This window comes from Anomalospiza imberbis, chromosome Z (assembly GCF_031753505.1).
Source record: "Anomalospiza imberbis isolate Cuckoo-Finch-1a 21T00152 chromosome Z, ASM3175350v1, whole genome shotgun sequence".
NCBI classification, from domain to species: Eukaryota; Metazoa; Chordata; class Aves; order Passeriformes; family Viduidae; genus Anomalospiza; species Anomalospiza imberbis.
Genome location: NC_089721.1, coordinates 16,544,663 through 16,563,029, shown reverse-complemented (window position 1 = coordinate 16,563,029; position 18,367 = coordinate 16,544,663). Strand labels below are relative to the sequence as shown.

General features: G+C 42.1%; 1 protein-coding gene and 1 long non-coding RNA gene across 2 annotated transcripts in view; one reads left to right on the top strand and one right to left on the bottom strand.

Annotated features, from left to right (window-relative positions):
* Window positions 1-882: 882 nt before the first annotated feature.
* On the bottom strand, window positions 883-3,320 carry LOC137464454 (uncharacterized). Its single transcript, XR_010994241.1, has 2 exons — window positions 2,227-3,320; window positions 883-2,130 (listed from the first exon to the last, which is right to left on the bottom strand). It is a non-coding gene; the product is annotated as an uncharacterized lncRNA (long non-coding RNA).
* A 737-nt stretch (window positions 3,321-4,057) lies between these two features.
* The window catches only part of PLPP1 (phospholipid phosphatase 1), a 61,650-nt gene continuing 47,340 nt past the window's right edge, over window positions 4,058-18,367 (top strand). The window contains exon 1 of the mRNA XM_068176084.1: window positions 4,058-4,251. Within this exon, the coding sequence (XP_068032185.1) occupies window positions 4,194-4,251 (58 nt within the window). The 5' untranslated portion in view covers window positions 4,058-4,193. The remainder of the gene's footprint in view (window positions 4,252-18,367) is intronic.

The window sequence follows — 18,367 nt, the reverse complement described above, 5'->3', positions numbered from 1 at the left end:
AGTGTTACACTGTGCACACAGACTGGCTTTGAACATATGAAGACCTGACTCAGTTCAAGTCCATCCAGCCAAAAACTGTGCAGCAGTGCCCAGGAGCAGATGTTATGGGGGAGTTTAAGAAACAGGCGCTATGGAATGATTGTTTCCCAGCAGTTCTTTCTAAATGTGGGAAATCAGAAAAGGGATGTTTCTGAAACTGCCATGATCCACTGTTTAACTGTTGACCTATCCTTTATAAATTCACCTATTTGTGCCCCACAGCATCCCAAGGCAAAACATTACACAATATTCTGATGTAAAAAGCCCTGTGGTCTGACATCTTGTATAAGTTTTCCCTAGTTCTTAGCTGATACAAAGTACTGAATGCTTGTTACCCATTTAACCTTCTCTACATATTTCATGATTTTCTATACCTGTACTTTATAAAGACTTTTCCTCTCTGTTTAAATGTTTTGCTGCATTGGAACTGTTGTATACAAGTTCTAAACATGCTTTCTTTTCTGCTTTAATTTGTGCTTTCTCTGCTTCTACTTTCCCATTTTGATGTGGGGTTTCTGGCATTCAGGAATGTGTCATAATGAGATTTGTCAGATTGCTCTCCTTCCTAATAGCATTCCGAGTGCTATGGTTGGAGTGGTGTTCTCTCCCTCAGCACTCAGAAGATGACTTCCCAGAACTATCCACTGTGACCCTCTCATCCCTTTCTTGAGTGGCAACAGCTCATTCAGAGCTATTGACTCGCACCCCAGACAAGCTACAGAGAAACAAGCCTGGGAAAGTCCCGTCATTTACTAAAGCTGCTGATCCATATGAATGTTAATTGCAGTTAAGAGTCCTGTTGGGTCAGTACTAATCAATTATCACACAAGTACCACTAGAGACTGATGATAAACTTCCTGAGAGTTTAATGCTTGTACACACAAAACTTCTAAGATTGGTTGAAACACTGAAGATCACAATTTGTAGAAGAAACAGAAGAAAACAAAGACATTAACAGGGCTTTAACTTGGTCTTGGTATTTGCTGCTGCTCACTGCCTTCTGTTAAACAAATAAAAAGATACCATTTTAAAAACAAGCAAACAAACCAACTAAATAACCGTATTAAAGAGAAGAGAGGGGAAGATATTTTTAAGAGTCTAAATTCTAGAGAGTAATATTAAGACTAACTTAACATGTAAATCTTATTAAGGGATATGAGACAATATAAATTATGAGCTTTGTCTGTTGCCTTCGTTTTTGCTTGCATCCAAAATTGTTCTTTAGCATTTGGTTAAGCATATGAGTGGCTCTGACTTGATCTCACTGGGTCACTATAGCGGCTAAGAGCAGTGGCAGTAGTTAGCACTTTGCTGCGAGGGACAGCTACCAAGCAAAGCCTACGCAATAAAAAATGCCATTAAGCTGACAGACACTATAAAGCTTTCACAGTATCAGGAGAAACTGAAACTTAGAAGCTCTGGTATTTGTGTTGTATAGTTAAAAACCCAGAACCTCCAACTAATGCTGAACATGATTTCTGTTTGTGTTTATAATCAACCAACATCCATCCCCTCTGGAATATACTGCTCCAAATGCTCTCTAATCAAATGGCATCAGTTTACCCTTTCTGCCACCCTGGGCTTTGTTGCTACTGCAGACACCCTTTTATTTGTTAAAGGTACTAAAGAATGCAGGCTTTGGTTTTTTCCTCTCTTCAGTTTACACCAAAACATCCTTTTTGTATGGAATAACAACATATCTGAAGATGCCAGTACTTACGCTAACATAGCCCTCGTGTAAATGTAGGGTTTTGCTAATCTGAGTAGTACTTAAGGCTGGAAGTGCTTGGGTTGGCATGCTTCCATGGTTAATACCTGCATGTATAACAAGGCCTGGAAAAGCCTTCTGAAAGCCTGGAACTGTGCATTGCTACCCAAACCCCCAAACAGTGCTCAGCTGGGGTTTTCCAACACCTAGCAAGCCAAGTGGTGAGAATAGGGTTGCAACAGCAAGGCTCATATCCCTTGTGCAATGGAAAATTTGGAGAGGAACCAGTGACTGCTTTCTTTCCTGAATTCTGGTAGAAGGTTGCAGAGATGCCTCTTCCCTCAGGGAAGCTAGATCTCAAGGGTGAAACAGAGATGTAGAAACTGCAAGACAATAAAGCGTGATTAATTTCTGTCAGTGAATGCTGTGCTGCAACCCAATTTCCAGGTGTTTTTAAGTGTAATCGCTATCTTGCTCACATTCTTCTGGGAAGAGATCCATTTCAATTAGTGCAATCTCTCAGGTCTCTAATTTACTGCATAGGGGTGTGGACCAAGGGGGCTGTTTGCAGCTTAGCCTGAACAAGATTAGCCTGATGCTTTTGGGTTGAAGAAAGCAATTATGGCAATTGTGTGCGAAATGTTTGCATTGCTTGTCCTCTGGGTTTTCTAACCATCTTGCAATTTTGGGGATGTTATCTACTCCTGACTTAAGGCCTCGTGAACAATTCCCTGCTTTGAGAAGAGCAGAGCAGATTGCACACTTTTCTTTCAGCAGCAGTTCTCATAAAGATAAGCCCAGTTCTCCTCATTGCCAGGTTGTGCTCCAATTTGTTCCATTACTTAATGCATTTTAAGACAACAGGAATTTCTACATCCATGAAACCATCCCAGCACAGTTGCACCAGAAAATATGCTCTTTAATTTACACTGCACTTAAAGAAATCAAAGGTAGTTTTAATCTCTAGAACTGTCCATTTTGACATGTAGCTGGGATGATGCTTAGGCATTGAGATAAAAATGGGATCTCCTGTATAGGCTCCTATGTAGAGTTTCCATATATATTCTATGTGGAGCTACTTTATGTGCCTTTTTAGGCAGCACAGTTGAAGATACAACATATTCACTGAGGCACTTCTACCTCAAGAATTTGTCTCTTGTTGATCCCCCAAACCTGTTATTCAGCTGTTAGGATACTGTACAAAGTGAAGCTGTTTACAGAATTAGGAAGTGCAATATATAAGAAATGGCTGAAAAGCTTGTCTGGTCTTCTGTGGGAAGTGCCACTCATCCCACCTGCAATTGCCTTAAACAAAACACACATGTGCTCTGTAGCAGGAGCTACATGTTTGTGCCCAACAGCCCTAACACTAGTGAATAAAATCGTTGGGTTTGTCGTCAATGTTGCTAAAATAAAAATGTGGCTATGCAGAAAACATTTTCTTAGTGTTAGTGTCTTCTTTCCAAATAAAAGGTTTTAACATGGAAAAAGTTTGCCTTTGGGTTGGGTTGGGCTGAAACTCTGCTTCCAGCTGTTTTGTAATTTTTTTTTTTTTTCAATTTTCCAGCACTCTTCCAGCAGCCCCTCTACTCATCTACTCAGTCCTGATGAGGCCCCATCTGGAGTAGTCTGTCCAGTTCCAGGCTGCTCAGCACAACCGAAACATGGAGCTCCTGGAACAGGTCCAGCAGAGGGCAACAGAGGTGATTAAGGAACTGGAGCATCTCTCTCGCGCGGAAAGACTGAGAACTGAGCCTGTTCAGCCTTGAGAGACAACCGAGAGGGGAACTCATCAATGCGTGTAAATATCTAAAAGGGGTGGGTGTCAAGAGGAAGGAGCCAGGCTGTCCACGGTGCTTGAGAAGGGAGGTTGGACCAGATGACCCCCTTCCAACCCAGAGGATTCTGCAATTCCAGAGGTAGAAACAGCTTTTTCCTTGTGTAATAACAACAACAACAATAATAGTAGTATCTCCGTGTGTTCTCCGCGGAGGACCGGCCCTCTCGCTTCCAGATCCCAGCCACCGGCAGGTGAGGTCGCGGCTCAGCCTCGGCCGGGCCGCGCTCGGTGCCGGGGCGCTGCGCGGCTCCGGTGCGGCGCGGGGCGTAGCGCGGCGCGATTGGCGGCGAGGGCGAAGGCCGGGGCCGGGGCCGGGGCCGCGGCGGCGGCGGCGGGCGGGGCGTCACTGAGGGCGGTCCGAGGCGCCGCCGCCGCCCGCCCTTCCCGCCCTGCCTCGCCGTCCGTGCCCGGCCTTAAAGGTTGCGCGGGGGCCGCGGCGGCGGCAGTAGCGCAGTGCGGGTGGTGGCGGCTGCTCGGCAGTGCCCGGAGCGCGGGGGGGGCCGTTCCCTCGGCGCGCCTCGCCTGGAGCCCCTCCTTGCCGCCTCCGCCGCGCTCCCGCCCCTCGGGCCGAGGCTGTCACCGCGCCTGCCGCCGGGCGCCGCCAGCATGTTTGACAGGACGCGGCTGCCCTTCGTGGCGCTGGACGTGCTCTGCGTGCTGCTGGGTAGGTCGGGGGGCCGCGGAGGAGAGGGGAGAGCCGTCCCCGGGGCGCCGCGCTCCCACCGCACGGCACCGCGCTGATCGCATGCTCGCCTCCCCCTCCCCGCCGCGCCGGCACCACCCGGAGCGGGGCTCCTGCCGGCCCGCTGCCCCCGCCGTGCCTGCCGCCCCTCGCCCCCTCCCTCGCCTCCCGCTCCGCGCCCGCACGGGGGGATCTGGTCGCTGCCGTGGGCCGGGAGGGGAAGGGAAAGCCCCGGGGGAGGGAGCTGCTGCAGCTTATCCACTGACATCTGAAGCTCCCTCTTCTCTCTGATGTCCTTATTCTTCCTTCCCTAACCACCTCTGTCGGATGAAAACCGGTTGTGGCAAAAGCCAGTGCTGGAGAGGTAGCTGTCTGGTAGATACCTGCACCCTGGAAACACATCCCAGGGTGGGTCGGGAAGCTGTCCTGGAAGGGGCCGTTAGCACGGAAACACGGCTCATCCATCCAGGGTGCTGCAGAGGCACGACGGTGCTTGGCAGCAGGGCAGGGATTCTCTGTAAGGCTGAGCCGAATGCGGTGTCGGTGTCACCGAACCACCGCTGTAGCTGTAGGCTGGAAGCGAAGTGAGGTATTCATTAGAGTGCGGTGTCTGCACCCTCGTGTCCGTGTGCAGCAGGGAGAGGCGGGTGTCGGGGCAGGAGCGGTGCCTCGGTGATGGCCAGCGTTTGAACCGACACAGCCACAGCACACTGCCACAGCGCTGCAATGCTCGTCCCGGCCAGCCCAAATACTAGCTTCCCAGTGTTGCTTTATTCTATTTCAGTCTCTATTGAAACGATTTTATGTCCTGCCAATTTGCATTAAGTCTCCTTTTACGTAATGAGACAGTGTAAAGAGCAGTGATGTCAGTTACTGATCAGGAAAGGGGCAATTTCACTTCATAAAGTGGCACCTCTCAGTATTGGGAGCCTGGGAAGTGTCTTTACTCTCTGGAGATGTACTTCTTGGTCTTAGGAAGTGCTGATTTTGGATGTTTGCTTCTTAAGCAAATAATGTCAGTACTTCAGTAATCTAAGCGCTTTCTTGTCATGCTCAGTGGATAGTGTTCAGGCCTAGCTCATGATTTTCTGCTTGGCTGAATTTTTTGGATGATGTTTGTAGCATCAGTATAAACATAATGACATTTTTCTCTTGCTGGGTGCTTCAAATAGCAATGGTACCTTGTAGCTAAATGCCATTAAAAAGCAAAATTACAATGAATGATACATTGCTCTGAGGTAATGTTGCAGGAGAGAGAGCTTTTGCAAAATGATAGTGGATCCATGTTATCCACTGTGAGCAGTCTTTATTAAGATGGGGAGTTTTATCAAACCGTGCATTTGTGAGGCTTAAACTTTCATGCTGTCTTTATGGTAAGTGAAGCAGTTTTGTCTGTCTGGATAATTGTCATTACAAAATCTTTATAGTTAGACAAAAATTTTGCACTATGTATATGCAAATGTTCTGCATTGAGCATATGGGTATATTGTAAGTAATCTTGAGTAATCAAGGAAAGCAAAATGTATTGAAAGTAAGACTGCAGAAGCATATAACTTGATGGCCATCCACCTGAAAGGATGAGGGTTTCCCTGTCCCAAGTCATTACGTGGGAAGGTAGGTTCTTGACCTTGCCCTGCAGTGTAATATCAGTTTACACACCTTTCCCTTCTCTCCCCCTCACCCTGTGTAGCATTTGGATCACAGATGCACTTATCTGGTGCCTCAGTGTGCTGGAAGGTTGCCAGACTTATTTTCCCTTGGGCTTGTTTACTTCCTGAAAAGTCTGAAAAATGCAGGCAGTGCATAATATGAAGTTCCCTGACACCTGCAACTTTAAATACATTGAGTTACAGGTTTCAGTGAAACTCCAGCTGAGATAAAAAGATTTTCCATTTGCAGAATGGGAAAGATACTGGATGTCGGACCAAGTTCTCTTCTTCTGCCTGACTCTCATGTGGCTGAGACAGGCCCTTAGAAGAACATAGGTCTTACCTGTGTCCAGTGGGCTGTTTAATTTTTTTACTGTTAAAAAAAATAGTTCCTGTTGATTGTGGACTTTAACTCTCACTTTTTCCCCTGCCCACCCCCCTGCCCTTGCACTTTGGTATCTGCTCAAATGACAGAGGTAACTGCCCAGATAAAGCGACTTGCCCGTATGGATAAATTATAGCTAGTATCTCCACTGCAGAGACTACAAGGCCTCTAACAGAACTGATGGTTTAAAAACTAGGAAGACCAGTTTCACTTGAGCACTGAACCCTCAGTCTTGCTGTGGTAGCCCATGCTACCACAAAAAGGGGTACCAGTAGGATCCTCAGAATCCCCAAGGTAACTCTTGTCGCTTAATATAGAGCTTTTCTTTTTTCTTCTCTTTTTTCCTGTTTATACCTTTTCCAAAGTAAGTGCAGATGCGGAAGAAGAATGAATTTAATTGTCTCAGTAATGTTGGACTTGAAGCCCAAGTGATATCCAAGCATACCGCTTGAAGTTGCAGTGATCTGACATACCCATGAACTCACTGCAGTGGAAGTGCATGATTCTGACTGTGTGTCTGACTTACTTGCTCCTGGTTTAGTCAAGCCATTTTGGTGTGGTTTCAACTTTCCCAGCATTAGTTCTCCAAAAGAAAGGGAAGGGAAAAAAGAGCTGTCCTGTGATTTTTGTGTGTGTGTCTGTGATTTAGGTAGATTTATTGAAAGATGTGACATGCTTAAGATGGAGCCGAGGTAAGAGAATAAGAAAGACATCAAAGAAGAGGAGGTGGGGAGAGGGGAAAAATAGTAGGCAGTAAAAACTTCTTTAAAATTAGCCCAATTTAGTTGCCTGAAACTTGCATCTAAGTTTCTTTTAATTGTCCTTAAGAAAGATCTCTCCCTCATCTGCCTTTTTATCCACTAAAGGAGAGAGAATTCAGGGAAAGCTGTCTTTGGTGCCCTGAGAAAATAACTCCTTCGCTCTTACCAGCATGATAATTCTCTTATTCTAAAAATAACACTGGTATTTCGGCATTAAATTAGCTTTGTATTCTGCAATCTAAAAAAAGCAAAAGCTGCAGGTTTCTGCAGTATCTGTCCTCAAATAGTGCGAGGAGGCTGTATCTGCATTCCATATATGCTGATCTGCAGTGCTGGGTGTGTGTGTGTGCTGCATGTCTGCATGCAGCTCTGCAGTGCAGCAGGCAGCACCTCCCTTACTACCCACTCTCCAGTGGACAGTGCTCAGCTGCTTCTGGCACTGGAAAGCATGAGTGGCTTGGACTGTGGGATTTCTTTCTTGCTCATACTTCTGTTACTTGACTCTCCTAGGTTTTCTGATAGACATTTTATATAGGATGGAGATTGGCAGAGGTCGGCATTCTAGACAGTAGTAAAACCATTTTTCACAGGTATACTGAGGCTTGGTTCTTATGGTTTATTACACTTCCAAACTGTCATGCAAAAAGTGACAGCTTATTAGATCAGCTTAATTAGTTAGCTTGCAACTGGTGTTTTCATTAGGCACTATATATATACACATATATACACTCTGTGTCACTCTTACAGGTCTATTGTTTGTTTGATTGCAGATCAGGTTCCTTTTTCATTAAGGCAGGTAAACAACACTTAAAGAACAAAGTTGGGAAACACATAACAATATTCCTGCAATCAGTGGAAGAACTGCTAAATACATTTATCGTTAGATCAGACTCTCACAAAGACAAAGATTTAAGGAAGCTCTGCAGAGGTGAGCTAAGCGATAAGGAACACACTTGCTGTCACAACTCTGGGATGACTTTCATCTGGTCTGTACATGTTGGAATTCATGCCTAACTTGAGCGCCGGGGTGCAATACAACACAACTGTATTTCTTTAGTCCCTTGTCTGACTATGCAATTGCTGACAAGCTTATTACTTATAATAATTAGTAACTGGGGAGTGTACTTGTCAATAAGGGATTGCTGGTGTAATGCAAGAATATATCCAACCCAAGATTAGAAAAACTGAAGCCTTCTAAAGAATTAAACCCTTGGTGCTCTATTCACTTTTCTGCAATATATTGGAAATAAATAATTACTTAAACTTAAAACTGCTGTGGAATATAGTTATGTTTGTGTGTCTGACTTACTCACTCCTGGTTTAGTCAAACCATTTTGGTGTGGTTTCAACTTTCCCAGCATTAGTTCTCCAAAAGAAAGGGAAGGGGAAAAAAGAGCTATCCTGTGATTTTTGTGTGTGTGTGTCTGTGATTTAGGTAGATTTATTTAAAGGTGTGACACTTAATCTTTTTTCTTCCTCTCCTTGTCCTACCCTCTGACTGTGGGGAAGATGAGACTATGTCAGTCTTATTTATGCATTATGATGATGATTATTTTATTTCATGAAACTACTTCTGAGTAAGAGAAGAACTTAGTCCTTCCAAACAGAAGGACATGTGAACTGAATCCAGAAATAGTAAACACTCACATTGCTTTCAGCTTGCTGTTTAAAGACTTCTGCAATGTTTTGTGATACATGACAACATGCTAAACAGCAGATGCGAGTGTACAGGACACAGCGAGTTTGCTTTTGCAGGGTGTGACCTGTGGGGGTGAGATGGCTGGACCACCCTGCCCAGTATTTTGCATTCATTGCTGTTCTTCTCTCTTGGGAGTGTTTACTCACGCTGCCGCTGAAGGCTGCAGTCTCGGTGACAATTAAGGTATTGCTGTGCAGTCAGGGAAGGTTCCTTCTATGTGGGTTAGCACTTCCTGATTGCCCTAGTTCAAATAAAACCTCCTCCGATATTATTTGTGACTCACTGACATATGTGTCACCGTTCTTATTTTCCACATCATGTGGGTTCTAACTGCTTTTCCTAGTGCATGAATACATTGTAAAGCTGTAACAAGTACATGTGAAAGAGCAGTTTGCTTTCAGTGACACTATCCACCAGGTACCATGACCTGGTACTTGTTGACACTCTCAGTTAATTGGAAACATACTCGTTACCTGAAACTGGGAAAATCTTTCCTCTCCTAATTCTTTCTTCTTTGCAACAGTAATTTTTTATTTTCTGCAACATAAAGAAAGATGCTTTATCAGAGACTTTCTCCCTCTTGATCAGAAGCCTGCAGAAAAACTTTAGGTAAGAGATCAATTAGTTAATGAACACTATTCAAAGTCATCAGTCTGATTCATGTTCTGCCAGCTTTTGCTGTATTGTATCTTGCAATAACTTCTGACACAAAACCAGCAGTTCTTGCATTTACTTTTTTACAGCAATGGGTGAATCCTAGTTCACCTTCTAGTGCCTTTCCAAGAGCCCAATCGTGAACTCAGGACTATATTATTTTCTCTTGACACAGTAGAGCAAGATGCTTATCAGCTCTTTGGTTCCTTACCAGCTGCTTGAGTCCTGGTGATTTTTTTTCCTTAGCCTTAAACAGTCAGAAGGGCTCTTGCAGCTTTCTTACATGAGGGTGGTGACCTTTGCAAGGAGGGGCTTCTGACATTTTATGTAGAAAATTAAGTATCACACTAAAATTAAAATATAAAATAGCTTATCTCTCATAGCTGAAGAATTCCTGCCTCCCCTCTATACCTCTTGAGTATTTGTTTATGCTGTACTGAGCTGATGTAACATGCCTCCTGGTTTTAAAGGGTTAGGCAGTATGAATTGATACTGGCTGAAAGCAGCTTGGTCTGAAGGCTGCACAATCACAGCCCTGGTAGGAGAAATAAAGAGCTGATTACTGGTTGCCTGCTACTGCATAGTTTTATGTAGGCGCACTGTTGCTGGCTAGATGCTGATGAGGGGATTAAGCTGTGGTAATCCTCTATCTGTGACCGTGTTGCAGCAGTGGAAGACAGGTAGCACAAAGAGGTGACCTGACTCTTGGAAGTGCCCAATGAGAAGAGAACTTGAGCCTTGTAGTATGCCAACTGACTCGGATTTACTATCCCCCACAACTGATAATCCTCTTTCCAGAATTAGTCCAGGAGAACTAAAACAAACTCACCTTGGATGGAGGAAAAGAGAAAAAAGTGCTGAACAGAATTGCATAGAAACCTATTGGCAAGACATGCCACCCAGAGAAATATGGCTTTAAAATGAGTTTATTTATTGCTCTATCTGCTTGATTTGGTGGGGGTGCTTCTCTTCCTTATCCCCTGTCGTGCAAAAGAAGCTCATAATTCTTAGGTTTTATTCAGGTAAAATAGTTGATTGAAAACAACTGAAAAACCTACAGACACTAGAAATTTAGATAATGGATGACTAGCAAACAGCTAGTTTTATGACAAGAATTAAAATAATTTAAAGCTATTTTGAAGAAGCCAGATTTCCTTAGGATCCTTTCTGAAGCTCTTTTGGTTTTGTTTGGGTTTTTTTGGTTTGGTTTTTTTTTTTTTTTAATCCATATTATTGCCACTACATCTGGAAACACTAGTCATGGAATGATAGAATGTGTTGGAATGGACCTTGAAGACATATAGTTCCAGCCCCCTGTCATGGATAGGGACATCTTCCACTAAAACAGATAGTCACTTCAGCTGTAACAACAAATTTCTCAGTCCTGTCAGTGAGTAGACTTACAATCAATTTACCAGCCAGAATAGTTCAATCCTGCAATTTTAAAACTAAAAAAATTGTCCTACTTATATTAAGGATCTGATGCCTGTCTCTTCTTGTTTAACAATTGACTACAAAGGACTTGACCCACTTTCTGTGACAAGTTTTCCTTTTTCAAGTTATGAGACTGATCTCAAAGGTACAGAACCAAAACTATCTATTGATAAACCCGAGTTGTGTTTTTGGCTCTACTTTTACCATATTCTCTAGTCCATTCATCCTCCTCATACAGTCAGAGCTGTTAAAATCAAGACTGTTTATTTGTATGTAAGACAAAAATTGACCCAAATAAACTTCTTTAACAAATTGTGATCTAGAAAGATAATGTTTAAACTTTCTAGTGCACTTATCAAACACTCTTTTTGTTCCACATTGAGTTAGAGGAATTGACCAGTACAAGAACAGGCTGCTTTTGCTCTGTTATAGACTTTACTAATTCATCTTTAAGAAGCTGTGACCAAGAAGAGGTCTGACTCAGAAGTTTGGGAAGGCACTTCAGTTTTACTTGTATTGTACTTCAGCTCAATTTTGGCATCTCTCATTCATGTGGTGTCTTGATATTTGGCAATAGGAAAATGAAGGATTTTAAAAATTTTAGATTAGAAAATACAGGTGTGTCAGATCAGGACACCCATCTTGGAATGTCTATCCACCAGATGCTGCTAAATGAAACAAAAGGTATGGATGAACCATATCAGTACACTGTTATTTCTGTGGTGCTGCTGAGTACACGACAGATTTTCTAGACATAGCCTAGATTTTAGTGCCTCCTCTCCTCTTTCTACCTCTGCTAAATAAGCAAGTTTCAGAGGAGCTGTGTGGGGTTTCCTTGAGTCTCATAAGGTAGCTTCAGTTTGTTACTTAGCCATCCCTGGTTTGGAAGAAGGGTCACAATGTTTTGTGATCCCTTTCCTAGGAAAGGAGAAAACTACCAAACAGGAATTATGCTCAGTTTCTGCCTTAGTGTAGAAGGAATTACGTATCAAATTTCAGCACCTCAGGTGACTTCTGCATCTTTTAGAATACAGGGGCATTTTTGCCTCAAATTAATATTAGTGCATTTTTGTCCATTTAACTTAGTTCTGTTATTACCAAGAAGTCTTAGGTTACTAAGTCACTGAAACTAAGCAATAGGTGCAATATTTTCTCAAACTGGAGTACTGGGATGGTAAGGAAAATGGATATGTCTGAATTTGCCTTGTTTTGAAGCATGGAAGGGCAGTGAACTGTGCTTATCTTAAGCTGAAGGGTGGTTTGGAAGCTGATGGTGGAGAGACCTGAGAGAATAAACTGCTAATTATAACCAGGGAAAACTTCTCATATGGAGCAAGCTAATAGCCCTTAAGGGGTACAGAGGGCAGACAGTGAGATCGAGCCTGTCAAATAGTCAGAAACTATTCTCTATTAAATTCCAAAGATCATCTTTGTCATTATTTTACTTTGTGTCTGCTTTCCTTGGTGTTCCATTGAGTGAGTTTTTGTAGTTTTTGCTGACTTGTGGAAACTGGGCTTCAATTTTATGTTCTTAGGTAAGCCTACAGTGCAGCACTAGTATTCAGCTACAATACTCCAAGCCAGTGTGATGGCTAGGTCTAACACTAGTGGAGATCCTGGGAATGGAAGTCAGGTCATTATTTCTGCATGCAGACTCTGTTCATTCTTCCCATCTCTTCTTTAAATGTAAGAGTCCAATCATCAACACTAGAAAATTATATACCTTAATACATAGAAACTGAGATCACAAATCTAATGCTGGTAACTTCTACTACAAATGGAAAGCAGCACCTGGGCTATTATATGTAATGTAAAACTTTCTATGCTGTGGCATTATTCATTGTACTCAAGTGTGAAGAGCAATGTTGTATAAATATTTTTTTCCAGATTCTGAAGTAATGGACGTTTTCAGGCAGCCTCCTGAATCATTACAAAACAAACTGCTCTGATAGCTCAAGAAAATATGGGGTATGGTCTCTTTTCCCTTTAAAATCTGTTTAGATTGAGCTTTTTATAGAGTTTGTTCTTACAGTGTACCATTAGACACTACAGACTTCAGTCTCACATGAAAATGAAGTTCTGGTCTCTTAGACATGATGGCATGCAGCAGTGTGTGCAGTTTAAAGTGACGTTGTTGTGTATGACAGGGTGTACAATGTCATGGAAATTCTGAGTCCCTCTGTAGCACTGCTGACTTTGTTAAAGACTGTTTAAATAAAATACTGTTATGCTTCTAGGATTCATTGGAAAATCAGCTTTTACGTTCCTGACAACTAATTGCCTATTATATTTCTAGAGACTGAATGGTATTTCAAGTTAGGGTGTGTAGTTATAGCTGAAATACTCTGAAAGCCTCCTGTTGTGCACTCCCACAAAACAAAGATGAAAATGGGAAAATAGTTACAACTTCTGGTGTTTAAAAGAGAAGTAGTGTTGAATGGCATTCAGAGTTGGTGTCACCTACGTTAAAAAAAAAAATCCTTCCCTGTCTTGCGGACCAGCTGACCTTGACAGTTCCTTTTCTTTGTGTTGCTGTCCTGGTCTGTAAGGTCTGTGATTTAGGTAGATTGTATGCGGAGATCTACATCTTTAGGGGCATGTACATTGTTTTTAATTCTCCATACAGTACCATCAAAGCCTTTAACTGAATTTGATGCTGAGCACGTAATGCAAGCAGTGAGGAAATATTTCATTTCCCCTACACAGGAGGGGTTATAGTGGGAGAAGTCACCTTTACTCTGGCTACAGCCAGCTGGATTCTTTCCATAACTAACCCCTTGAACAGCACTGCAGTGCAAAAAGCTGCTGACCTCTCCTGTTCTAGTCCCTCTCTGCCTCTGCCCCTACAGTGTCTTTTAGCTGTTAGTCTGGGGAGTCTTTAATGTTTTCAGGTCTGTCAGTAATGGGGCAATTGGCCTCAGCCAACTGGATGAACTGCTAATGACTTCCAGGTGTGTGTCCATCCCCGGGCCAGCTTCAGCCTCCTCTTCCCCCTGTCCAGAGCAGAGCCCAGGGCACAGTCTTTGCTTGCAACCTGCAGTTGGCTCACTTGTCCAGGTGTGTGTTTTGCTAAGTAATAGAGCAGGATAGAGTATATTACTGTCTTGTTTCTGCATTTTTTAATTTGCATTTGCACTTCTCTAAGTGCTCACAGGAGAGACAGTTGCATAGGTTTTAGAGCAACCTTTTTTAATGCTTATAAAAGTCAATTTTAAAAATTGAAATGTAGATATAAGGGAGAATACACTTGTCCATGCTAATATTTTTAAACAAGAGTTTTGACCTGTTCTAATTGATTTGGACTATAGATAACTGAACTAGTGCTCACATGCAGTAGACTCTGCTGAATGCAGAGAAATTGGAATATAATGTAGTTCTGTCTTAGTAAATGACTGGACTAGAAATTGCTTGTGTTGAGGCTGTTCAAACTCAGAGGAAGGTTTCCTTTGCTTCCTGCCTCCATCACCCTTGCCTGGCATAACAAAAAGTGGCAAGGCACTTGCTCAATTGCTGATCTGGCTTCTCTGCTGGCCAAGTCATAGATCAAAGGACAAATAAAAATGTACATAGCATAAAGTTGCAAGTAGAATTGTAGGCGAGATTAGAATGTTGTTCAGGCTTTTAAACACATGTATCCTGTTTACTGAAGCCTATCACAGCTTCTGGCATTATCAGAACAATCAGTGTGCTGGTATTAGAAATACTTCACATTCCTTAGTGTAGAAAAGTAAGATAAAGTTCTTTAAAGTGGCTAGGAGGTAAGTTGTGGGCTACCCTGTCTCAGCTACTGCAAATAGATAGTGCACTGATTTTTCTCTTGTACACTCCTTACCTCTAGTTATCAAAAGTATAAATGTTTTCTCATTATTTTAATTTCTTCTTCCTCTTGGTAGTTTTTTGTATTTCCAGAACCTCCTGTTTTAAAAGGTGTTGATTCCTTCTCTTGACTGTTCATAGAAGAGGAATTTCAGCCTGTCTCCTTTTCTGCAGAGAGCAGTACCTTTTACAGATGTTTCCAAACTCTCTCCAGAAGCATGAAGTTGACCTGAGTTTCTTTAAATCTCTTGCCTACTTCCTCACATAGTTGTACACTGAAAAATGAAGAGTGAAGACAACATGGTTGTCCTGTCAGAAAATAAAAGCAAAAATACATGTGTAAGAGTAGGAGAACTTAAATTCTCTCTTGCTCTCTGTAGCAATTGAGAGCTGTATAGGTTTAGCTTGAAATGACTCTGTGGGGTTATTTACAGTATCATCTGTCTAATAAGAATGTAAGCTGTAAAAAGTAGCTCATCTGTTTTGAGGATATAATTTGATGTGTTTTGTGGTTTCTCTGGTACAGCTAGAATTGTTTTTTGACACTCTCTAACTAAACTATAAACTGTGAATTTCTTTACAAAACCTGAAGCTGACTTTGTCAGTATATCAAGTGCAGAATGTACTGATCATATTCTTCAGAGTAAGTGTAGAGAAACATAAAAACTCTTCTCAGTCTCATGTTAGTCCAGTACAGGGTCTCCTAATTAACACTTAGTTGTGAGTTCTTTGCAGTATGAAGAAAACACTTTGGTTAATAATCAAGCTAGAATGTTCTCATTTGCCATAGTATCCCTTAGGGGTAACTGCCTTTCTCCCATTTCTAGATATTAATTTGCTTTGTTGAAGAAAACTTCCTGATTGAGGACTGGATAGGAGTACAGAGTAATATTGCCTTGGAGGCCTTGAAACAGCAATTCAGTGTGAGTTTGACTGCACAGGACCTCAAGTAGAGATTCAGTTACTTGCACAGATAAGGAGGCCAAATGGGTTAATTAACCTGTGTTTACAAAATACAGTGCATTCCTTTGTACTCTTTAATATTGTGGGGAAGAATGCACCACTGATCAAGATGCAGTTTCATAAGGTGTTGAAGCTGATCTGTCCCAGTCTGTCCTTGTCCTTTATTCCACACCCTTGGCTACATGTTCTCACTCTATCCTTTAAGCCAGCTCTTAGAGTAATACAGTTGGCCAGATGAGCAATTGGCTCTGAAAAAACAGTGTTGTGTGGTCATGGGCTTGTCTTTTTGGACACGTGGATGTGAAAACTAATGCCAAGGCAAGAAGGGGGGTGGGGGATGGCCAGAGGTGGGAGAAGGACAGGACAGTCTAGGTTGTCTTGGGTTGCTCTTGAAGGCTGAGCCAAATTTTGTGAGTGCTGCATCTGGTTGAGAGGTAGGCAGTACAGTATCGCTGAAGTGGTAAAACTTTAAGAATTTCTTTCCTTTTAGACATAAAACAATAATATTCTTTGCTGATCTTAAATATTTATGGCAACTGTTGTAAAATACACTAATTGGGCTCTAAATGCTTTTCTCCTTTTTAAGAAGAACAGGCAGCTTGCTGCCAAAGCTATATGGACACCTGGAAGTCTTCAGAATCTGACTCCAAGCTTAAGCACCAAACTCTAAAATTACAAGTGTGATAAATGCCACAGATGAGAAGAGTAGTGCAGTGTTACACACATTGTAAAGATGATGAATTGGTACTCATCACTTTCATTTGTAGGATAAACTGTGAAATTTAATTCATTTTTGTTTACTCTTAAAAAAGCCCACTAAAAAAATAGTAAATCAATATTTTTTGATTAAGCAGATTTCCTTTGGGAAAAAAAAATCTCTTTCTCCCCTTGGGTAGTGGTATTTTATTTTTAACATTCTTTTTCTGTGGGCGGAGGACCATTCTCACACGGACTTCCTCCCTATTCTCCTAGCCTGGACCTCCCTTCCTTCCCTTCTTACAGGCATTTGTCATGCTATGTCATCCAGTCAGATGTGATCAAATAGTTCCTGGAGGCTATGTATATTACCGTGAATTTCTGTAGGTTGTCAGCGGAAACTACACTGCAACTGGCTTGGACCTACAAATTAGAGTTGGAAACTCCTTGTGAACTCAGCATACCCCATGTAACTGTACAAATGTGTATTGTCCTATTCTTACCGTTCTAGCCCAAAACTTAGAGGCTGTTCCCATCCCTGCGATCCCTGCTGAGTAATTCAAGCTTTGTTCTCACCTTTGTCTCCCTCTTTACTATGTTTTTTTTTTTTCTTATTCATGTGTATGAAACTTGTTTACCTTTCATAGGCAAAGGCTTCAAATCTTTGGAGTCTCTTTTCCTGTTCAACTTTGTTACTACATCTGTAGCTTTGAGGGTTATAAAATCATAGGATATTTTGTGTGGAGGTGGTCTTAAAGATTATCTCATTCCAATATGCCTGCCATGGGCAGGAACACCTTCCACTTGACTAGGTAGCTCCAAGCCCCATCCAGCCTTGTCTATGGATCAGCTAGAGTCTATTTGTGTGAGCATTGCAGAAGTCTGTCCTTTCTTCTTTCTTAAGTTACACAGCACTGGAGTGACCAGGTTGTTTTCTCTTTATAATTAGAGGGGAGAGAAAGGTCAGAGGACTGCTGTCTGTTTCTTACTACGTAGCAAAACAGCATGGAGTCTGTTAGTCACTAGTTCTTGACAAGATAAACTGCACAATTTTTACCAGAGAGTAGATGAAATCCAATTCTAATATGTTCCAGTCTGAATGATGGTGACTTCAAGTAATAGTCTTTTTACAGCTGAAGGTCATGCTTTATAGGGTGTGAATAACAACTAAGCCATTATGAGCCCTTAAGGTATAAAGCTACCTGGTTCAGAAGAGCACTTTGAGGTTACTGCTGGTACTAGCTAGGTATAAAGGAAAAGAAGGTATACTGAGCAGAGGGTAAGGCATGAGAACTGCTCTACAATCTACAGGATTGCCTTTTATCCTGGTGATCTTGCATGAGATCCTGGTCACTCTTTGCTCCAGTTTGTAGAAGCTAATGCGACTGAACATAAGTACATTCCTCATAAGTTCAGCCTGCTTAAAGGTCATGGAGATGCTTGGCACCTCTGATGGCAGTACTGGACTGGTTTGTTCATTAGTGGTGGGGTTTTTTTCTGCCTACAATTAAAAGTTCAGGACTGTTTGCTTACATGTACTATGTGTTGTCTTCTCTCCCTGTAAAATGAGCAACAGAAAAAATGTTGCCACTGTTTGGGATAGGTTAATGATCAACTGAATACCACTTCACAAAATCTTATAGTCCTAGTCCACTGTTGGAAAACAGTGCATCATTTAGATTGCAGTAAGAATGTAACAGTAATAAAAAAAAATGGAAATGGGCAGTTTGTGTAAGATGTGTAACCAACTTTGGGGTTTTTTTATATTCTTTTAATGTAGGTGATACAGATGAGTTTTGTAGTCACTTTGAAACTGTTCTCATCTGACCCTTTTATTTGCTGCTTTTCATTTCCCCCCCTTCCCAGGTCAAAAGTTCATTATGTGTTATAGTTCTTGATATTAGATTGTAGCAGCTTTTTGTGGAAGACAGATATTTATGTCTGTGAAGTAGTCCACTTATGCAAAACACAAGCTGCTGCTTAAGTTAATCATGAGCATGTGGTATTTCCATATGTGAAAATCAGGTGACCTATTTGAGAA